We start from the raw sequence: 9,011 nt of genomic DNA on the forward strand, positions 1-9,011 counted from the left end.
TATTAAAAAAAATACTTATTTAAAAATGGTCTTTATAGAAATTAGATACTAACATACCATTTATTCAAATAATTTTGTTTTATTTACCAAGTTTATTTATTGAAATCTTTTTAGAAATTAATTTTTAATTATTAATATTTTTAAATTTATAGATTTTTTTAAAAGCTAAAATATATTATATATTTCTTCAAAGCAGCTAAAAATTCAAGATTTGTTTGCTCATGCAAATTCCAGCTCTCCTTTCAATGTTCTTTATTTTTGCAATTAACGCAGAGATTTATTAATATTTAATTTCAAAAATTTAATTTTTAAATCTCTAACAATGGAATTTGTTGCTTTACTTTTAAATATGAACCTAACATTCATAAATTTTAGCAAAAAAGTTTTTTCCAATTGCTAATTTTATGTGAAATTTATACAAAATAAATTAAATTGGATAAAATTTTACAAACTTATTGATAAAATTGAATATCGAATTTTACGTAGTTGATAAGTTGAAAGCACTTTGTTAAAAACTTCCCCGCCGTGCAAAATTGCGTCATGCATAAGAAATTCGGCGAGGCGAGTGGACCACCAATGACGAAAGGGCTGACCCGCTGACGTCCAGATAATAAAACTCTCACTGTACCAATCACTTGGAACGCTAGTTTAAATAGTCGGCGCACAAAAAGTCTGGCGAAAAGCGCGCGCCACGGCTGATGTGTGTTTGGATATTCAACATATCGAAGAAATTCAACACATGAAAGGGCGAGAGAGCGCGAGAAAAAGGACCACCCGGGCGGTCGAAGGAGTTGCTTTTGCCGAAGCTGTCAACGACAAAAAAGAACCCGCGATACTTGCAGAAGAAAATAATACGCGCTGATGACATCTGCAGCGATGGTGTGTGTTTTATATGAAATAAATTATTACAACAATGTGGCACGCGGCCAGAACTTGCTGCGTTTGTGCTCAGATGAATGAAGGGTCAAAAATAACAGACACCACAGTATGAACAGAACTGAGACTTCGATAAATTAATTTTGCATGCACACTGGACATAGAAAAATAGATATCCAATATCTCCATAATTAAATTTTTTTTTGTTTATTAAATTTACAGCAGACAAAAATATTAAAAATGTAGAATTTAAAAAGAAAATCTTAAAATTTAGTAATGAAGACTACGATAGCAATTTAAATTTTTAAGATTTTGCCCAATTTTGCCATGCAATGAGTTTATTTCGCTATCGTTTGTCTCAACATATGATTCCATTGATAATTTTTGTTCTTGAAAGAACTAACATTAAATTTACTTATTCAAAGCAAACAAGGAATCAGATGGAAAAAAATGAAACTACTGAGTGGTAAAAAGGTGACGATCAAATAATTAATATTTCACATGTATTTCTCTCGTCAAATCTTTGTTTCCGTATAAGAAACTGATAGAAATATGATGCTTTGTAGGGTGCCCCTAGTAAATTCGAAGTAGGCATTTGGCTTGTCTCCTCTGTTTCACCAGTTGCCTACCTTGTAAACTTAACTAAAAGTTACACTAAATTTAATTAGTAAATAATGTAGAAATGAAAATATTGAAAATTCAAAATTATTATTTTTTTTATCCATATCAAACGACAAATTAAGTAGTTTTGTATGTAAAATAAATATCAAAACAATAAAAATTGCGTTCCTAAAATTATTAATTAATTACTATTCTATCCCAAATTTAGTTCCCAGACACTCAAACCAGATATTATATTTTAGCCTGTCTAGCTTTGATGTTGTATGGTTCCCGGATTCAGTCAAAAGGCAACTTTCAACGCAGCGCGAGACTCGTGATGCGATCAGGGAATATTTGCGTGACGCGGCGCGATTTCAGTTTGGACCACTGTTTACAGAATTACGCAGATGCCGCGCGGCGCTGAGCTTTTCAGAGACTCTCGGTCCTTCTTGTTACACACATCTTTTTCTCTCAAAATAATCAAACAGTAAAAGTTTAATGTGTTCTTCTGATAGAGGAAACGTAAAAACATGTTAATGGCGGCCGCAAAACCGCACAGCGGGTCAAAGGGTTTTATGGTCGCAGCGCCAGATCAGGACTATTAAAAAGGAGTTTTGAAACACCAAAGACAGACACGCTGCGCTCTCTCAGCGGGGTGTCATTTTAACACTGCGACCGCCGTGTTTATTTACCCAAAATATGCTCAATCAACTCTCGTAAAACACGCTCTCTTGGTCGCACATATACCAGAAAAGTAGCTTCTTTTGTATCAATCCTTTAAAAAAGGAAGTTATTAATTGAAAAAATTTACAAGAAAATTTATTTTTTCTACTAATCAACTTTAAAACCAATTAATAAAATGTTTAAATAAATAATAAAACTTTTCCCATTTTCATTAACTCAATTTTTAAAGAATGTTTCTGATCTATAGACATAAAAAATTCTTAGAATTGTATTTGAATTTATTTTGAAAGAACATGCCGCCTGCACAGATGAAAATCTAGATTGGAGGATTTTTGTTTAACGTTTTCTCAAGAAGGGGATGGAGTTTCCAAGTAACCATAAAATGACAAATTACATGGTAACGAGCCAATGCTAAACAAAGGAGCGGCCCAGCCGCAGCGCACAGAGTCATACCTAACCCAAATAAACAAAGTCTGCGCTGCACTTTTAAAGCTGCAAGTTAAACAAGCATGTCTTCAAAGGGCATAAAAACAGACTCAAATAAAGAAATCGTTTAAGAAGAGAAATAAAAAAAGGCCATGTGCATCTGCCGACGGGATTTTACGGCCTTCCAATATCAGAAGTTGGTAAAACTTCAAACAGAGCTGCGTCGGGAAAATAAACAGCCTTTGCCAAAATTCAAAACACACAAATGTACACAAGCACAAATGCGCTGCAGGAAAACGCAAAAATGTTTTCAAACGAGAAGAATGTTTCTTTTATTCCAATCGAAATGACCAATTTGACTAGCTGTACAGTTTCACATTTGTGCACAAAAAACAATCATTCAGTTAAAAATAGGTTGCACATGTAAATTTAGAAATGTGGAATGCAAAATAAATGAACAAATATTGAAGTAAAATAACAGATGGATTTGCTTATTCAAAATAATACGTTTGATAGACAATAAAATTGGCAAGGCCAACGGAATAACTGTAAGAGTTGCAAAATCATTAAAAAAATGTGAGCACTCTTAATTTGATAAAAAAAAATGCATCTCATTCTCATAAAAATTGCACCGTTCCCATTTTAAAAATTGATCAGGCGTAGGAATTTTTCTTCATCAAAAGGATATCAGCAGTCATCATATCTGTGACAAGTTCCTAAAATTGGCAGATAATAATAAATTAAATTCTGACAATAATAATTTAATCTGAAGATTTAACCTGGAATTCAACTTTCGGTATCCATCCTAGCTTTTCTTTTGCCTTGGTTGAATCTCCGAGCAGAAGATCCTACAGCATGAGTGTAATTAGAAGATTGCAAGTTTTAAATCTACGAAGTCTTACCACTTCAGTCGGACGGAAGTATTTTGGATTGACTCGAACTCTCACTATTCCAGAAACTTTCTCTTTTCCAACTTCATTCACGCCTTCACCTTCCCAGACTATTTCAATTCCAATGTGTTTAAATGAGGCTTCGACAAACTCCCGAACGCTGTGAGTTTCACCAGTAGCAACGACAAAGTCCTCCGGGGAAGATTGTTGCAGCATTAACCACATGGCCTGTAATTTTTTATTTTTAGATATTAATGTGACATAATAAGTGTCAAATTTACCTCAACATAGTCTTTCGCATGTCCCCAGTCTCTTTTTGAATCCAAGTTACCAAGTTCAAGGCACTCGAGCTGTCCGAGGGATATTTTCGCAACACCCCTGGTTATTTTTCTTGTGACAAAGTTTTCACCTCTTCTCGGACTTTCGTGGTTGAACAAGATACCATTGCAGGCAAACATGTTATACGCCTCTCTGTAGTTTACCACAATCCAGTAGGCATAAAGTTTTGCGCAGGCTAAAAACATTTCAAAAATTAAAAATATTAACGAACATCATTGTTAAAATTAACTAAAGAATAAATTTTCCTTACACAGATTACTTTAAAAAGTAAAATATACTAATTTTTTTTCTTTAATATTATTTTACAAATAAACGGTGACTTTGAAACTATTTAATTGTATGAATTTCAATTTATGCATTTTTTTTTTCAAAATAAAAATTGTTAATAGTTTAACTACAGCTTATTTAGCTTATTATGATCCTAACCGTATGGTGATCTTGGATAAAATGGCGTTGTTTCTTTCTGAGGCGTTTCTTGCACCTTTCCGTAAAGCTCGGATGTCGACGCTTGATAAAATTTCACATTCCGTTCGAGTCCGCAAGTACGAATGGCATCCAAAAGCCTCAGTGTACCAAGAGCATCAACCTCAGCTGTATATTCACTCAAATCGAAGGAAACCTGAGACAGAATTGAAAAATTAAATGTCTTCAAAATTACATAACAGGAAATAATATAAACCTTGACATGGCTCTGCGCTGCCAAATTGTAAATTTCCATCGGGCGCACCATGCTGATAATTTTCCCTAAACAACTGCTGTCCGTCATGTCACCATAATGAAGAATCATTTTGCCTTCTTTGTGTGTCTTGGGGTCGGCGTAGAGGTGCTCGATTCGGCCGGTGTTGAAGGTGCTCGCCCGACGGATAATTCCGTGCACCTCGTAGCCCTTTTCGATCAGAAATTCGGCCAAATACGAACCGTCCTGAAAATTTCAAACACAAATTAATTATTCAAGTCGCACCATCCATTCAAAAGAGGAAAGTAAAAGCCAAAAAGGTAAGGAATGAGCTAAAATGATTTAGAATGCAAACCTGTCCCGTAATGCCCGTGATGAGGGCCACCTTTTGGTCGCTTGTCCCGTTTGAAGGCGACGCCATTCGGACAGAATTTTTCGCTCAAACTGCAGCTTGGGTTGCCAAAAATGTTATGGTCATTTAACCCACCGAACCTGACGTGCCACGGTGCAGGAAAAGCCACTGAAGTTGACAAAGTTATTATCAGCAGCTGATTTCGGGCTGTCAACATTCGCTGGAGCGCTGTGATTGGTCGAGCACACAGAGCTGCGCTCCCATTGGCCAATCGCTTCGCTGCATGTGAGGCTGATGTGAGGCCAGGTGGGATTGTTTACTTTCGCCTTCGTTGAAGTTTTGCATGTCCGTATAACCATAAAAGAACGCAATTCGTCCTAAGTAAGCGTTTTTCTGACCCACAAGACTAGATAAGTCGCTTTTAATTATGCAGGTTGTCTTTTTGGGCACCGCTTCGTGTTTCCCCACCGCAAACAGAGGCGTTTCTTGCATTGCTCTCAGACACGAAGGTTCGTAAATAATCTTTATTATATTATTATTTTCTTGGTGTATTATTTGTCTTTCAATAAAAATTTTCCAGCGTTTAAAAATTTTATCACAAAATTATATTTTTTTCTGTCGTCAAATTTAAATCATTACATATTGTAATTTTCTTTTTCCCGCAGATGGCTTTGTTTGGCTTTTTGATTGTGGCGAAGGCTCGCAGATCCAGTTGCAAAAGAGCTGCATTAGGCCAGGAAAAATTACTAAAATCTTCATTACTCATCTCCATGGAGATCATGTTAGTATTTTACTGAAATGTAACAAAAATAAAATTTGAAATTTTAGCTCTTCGGACTTCCGGGATTGGTAGCAACAATCTCAACTCAATGTGCAGTAAAGCCTGATTTTATTTTGGAAATTTATGGACCTCAGGGACTCAGGCAGTTTTTAAGACAGAGCCTGGTCTTGTCAAGAACTGAGCTACCTTTCAAGTATCAGGTTCGAAAGCTTAAATTATTTAAATTACATAAAATTCAAGAATACCTTTTTTAATTTGTGAAATTGAAAATTAATTAAAGCTTTGACCTTAAATTATAATATGTTGTTTATAGGTGCACGAATTGATGCCAGAAAGTTACCAGCTTCCAGAAGACTGGGAAAATTGGAGGTTTGATCTCTCGGAGGAGCGGCTTCATCCGCAAGAGTTGCAGGGGACACAAATCTCTGCAAGAAATGACGTTTGGACTGTGTATGTAATTCAATCCACCTATTTTAATATCATAATATTTATAATGTTTATAATTTCTCAGGATAGAACAAAAGAACACCAAGACCAGTGTGCTTGCCGGCCACAACGAACACTTGCGGATTCCGAGCTATGGTTTTGTCGTTCAAGAGCCGGATGCCAACGGAAAGTTGGATGTTGAAAAACTAAAGTCTTTAGGGGTTGAACCTGGCCCTCTCTATTCTCAATTAAAGCATGGCAAGGACATAGTTACTCCTGATGGAAAAGTGGTATTTAATTAATAATTATTGTTGTTCATTGTTCAATATTCAACTGTCTTGTAGGTAAAATCAAATGAAGTCCTCGGACCGCCAAAAAAGGGAAGAAAAATAACTATTATGGGAGACACTTGCAATTCTGACAAGATGATCCAAATTGCAATGTAATTATTGTATAATAATTACAAATAAATGTTCAATTTAAAATATTTAATTTTTTTCTGCAGGGACAGTGATGCTTTGGTTCACGAAGCCACCTTGGAAAATAGTATGGTTGAAAACGCTCTGGAGAAAGGCCATTCCACACCTGGGATGGCAGCTAGTTATGCATTTGCTATAAATGCCAAACTTTTATTACTGACTCACTTTAGCCAACGCTATCGACAATCGAATGAAGAGGTAATTAATTTAAATAGTTTAAATTTCCACATGCATTATACAAAATTTATTTATTTTCCCAGGATGGTCCTAGACTCGAAATCTTACAGAGGGAAGCTGAAGAAAAGTTGGCAGAGTTGAAGCATTCCAAGTGCTCTGTTGTTTTGGCTCAAGACTTACTTGAAGTTCCTCTATACAGGTTATCTACCTAATAGTATTTTGGTTCCTTTTTATTCATTAAAGTAACTTTTTATAAAATCGTAAATAAATATTCGTGTCCATGCATTCCTTGTTAAATATCTGAATATTTAAATATTAATGAATGAAATAGGAATATTAATTAACATAGAATTTCCTTGTCCAAAGAGCTGGTTTCTGATGTTCTGATTTTTTTTTTTTTTTTACTTAAAAATTTATAATTATGTCTAAAAGCTAATTTTGGGCTTTGTAATGTTCTTGGGAAAAATTATGTATTTTTAGGTAAAATTTGATAGAGCCCCATTGAGTGTTTGAATGGAAAAGTCTCTTTGTTTGTTTGCTTCTTTGGTTGGTTTTTGTAATGAGATATAAAACAAGAGAAAAATTGTTTCTCATAACTCAAACTTTTGGGAGAGCTTAAGTTTGCAAAATGAGGCACTCTTGAAAGTGTGCTTTAATTAAAATGGGTTGCAAAAAAGTATCAATTTCTTAGACCAAGAGATGCAACTTTTTTCTCTCATCCTGATAAATAAAACTAACCAAAAGAAAACTGCGTCAAGGGCTTTCGGGGATTATTTTATCGTAGAAATGCAGCTGGATTAGGAAGAAAAATTGATAGAAATCCCCTCTTTTTGGAAAGTTTCACACTTGTTAACAAATTATAAGACAACCCTTAAGGTGCTACACACATATGGCCACCCCTGCAATAACTATTATATTGGAATCCTATCATGATTTATGCCTGGCAGTTATTACAAAAGTTTCTGTTTGCCTTCGCACTTTCAGGGGTGGAATTTTGCCCTTGGGGTATTGATTATCTCTTCAAAACGTGTGGTGACAAAAATCTCATTTTGTGTGAAAGTAGAATGCGTCTGTCTTTTTCGTGGAAGTAAAATGTGAAATGGAAAAACTTCCCCAATTAAGAATTTTTTTTTAAGTAAGATATCCTTTAAAATTTCCAATGATATTTGTTGCCGTAGTTTTTAATAAGATAAGCTGTTTTCTCAATTTTAAATTAAGAAAATAATTTTTGATGCTATATTACATTTCTACTTCATGGATTATGTTTTACAATTTCAATGACGGAGCTGCTTTTAATTTGAATATGATGGCTACGTTAATTTACTTGGGACTAGCAATTTTCACTGCACCGCAATTAAAAAAGTTACTCGCGTGAGACTATTTCTCTTTAGCAAGCAATTCTCCGCCTTGTTTGAATACCAGAAAGGCGCACACATCATTTTTCACTGTCGCGCCATATCATGCAGAGAGAAATTAAACACACGCTTTATCATATATGCAGACACGTGACCCACATTGTCACAAAGGCGGAGATGGATGTCTGAGAGAAAGAGCAGTGCTTTTATTTACCGAGATAAACCTCAGATGTGAGCTGAATATTGTGTTTGCGTGCAAAAGACATACTCCCGAGAGGGGCAGCACGTAATAGCGCAAAAAGTGTGAGATGCACACATTCGCAAGCGTGAAATCGTGAACCATAAAATACACGGGGCGTGCTTTTAGTTTGCTCACGTCTGCATGCTAAATACACAAGTTGGAAAAAATTTGTTTGTAATATTTATTACGATATAATTGGATTGCTTTTTCCTTTATTTCTGGTATACTTTAATTCAGGTATGAAAATCATTTTAATTTGAAACAATTAAGAGAAAAAGAGAAATACTTGAATAAGAGGGATTCTCTCGCCCAACAAGAAACAAAACTTTTGCAAATCAACGCTCATTAAAAATAGGTAGAGCGCCTGTAGATTCTCAAATTCAATAAGTGCTTTATTTTTTCTTCCTTTTTAACATTTTGCATCATCAAACGAGGCATGCATGCAAAAGTAGTTGAAACCGCACTTGGAATTGCAGATTCCATGCGCTGAAAATGAGACCATCACAGCTCAGTCTCCACAATATAAAACAAATTGTACACTCGTCCCTGTTTAACTTTGCACAGGTCTTTCACCTTGGTAAATGAGCACTTGCCAAATTCTTTGAAATAAAAATTTTGATCAAAATATTAATAAAATGGCTAATAAAACAAAGTCCTGGGGTGCATAAATAATTTATTAAAAATATTTAAAAAAAAATTTTAGTTTCCA

The 9,011-nt window shown here is 34.9% G+C and overlaps 2 protein-coding genes across 2 annotated transcripts; one reads left to right on the plus strand and one right to left on the minus strand.

Moving 5' to 3' along the window:
* Positions 1–2,891: 2,891 nt before the first annotated feature.
* Positions 2,892–5,066, minus strand: LOC132197832 (GDP-mannose 4,6 dehydratase). Its single transcript, XM_059621408.1, has 7 exons — positions 4,847–5,066; positions 4,495–4,737; positions 4,242–4,434; positions 3,758–3,990; positions 3,489–3,704; positions 3,366–3,434; positions 2,892–3,302 (listed from the first exon to the last, which is right to left on the minus strand). The coding sequence occupies exons 1-7, from the start codon at positions 4,910–4,912 to the stop codon at positions 3,240–3,242; spliced, it is 1,083 nt and encodes a 360-aa protein (XP_059477391.1). The 5' UTR covers positions 4,913–5,066; the 3' UTR covers positions 2,892–3,239.
* A 63-nt stretch (positions 5,067–5,129) lies between these two features.
* On the plus strand, positions 5,130–7,816 carry LOC132197831 (zinc phosphodiesterase ELAC protein 1-like). The gene is made up of 8 exons (XM_059621406.1): positions 5,130–5,352; positions 5,509–5,624; positions 5,672–5,824; positions 5,938–6,074; positions 6,136–6,340; positions 6,395–6,492; positions 6,556–6,727; positions 6,790–7,816. The coding sequence occupies exons 1-8, from the start codon at positions 5,271–5,273 to the stop codon at positions 6,916–6,918; spliced, it is 1,092 nt and encodes a 363-aa protein (XP_059477389.1). The 5' UTR covers positions 5,130–5,270; the 3' UTR covers positions 6,919–7,816.
* The last annotated feature ends 1,195 nt before the right edge of the window (positions 7,817–9,011 follow it).

Source organism: Neocloeon triangulifer, unplaced genomic scaffold (assembly GCF_031216515.1).
Source record: "Neocloeon triangulifer isolate White Clay Creek 2 clone unplaced genomic scaffold, ASM3121651v1 ptg000012l, whole genome shotgun sequence".
Classification (NCBI taxonomy): Eukaryota; Metazoa; Arthropoda; class Insecta; order Ephemeroptera; family Baetidae; genus Neocloeon; species Neocloeon triangulifer.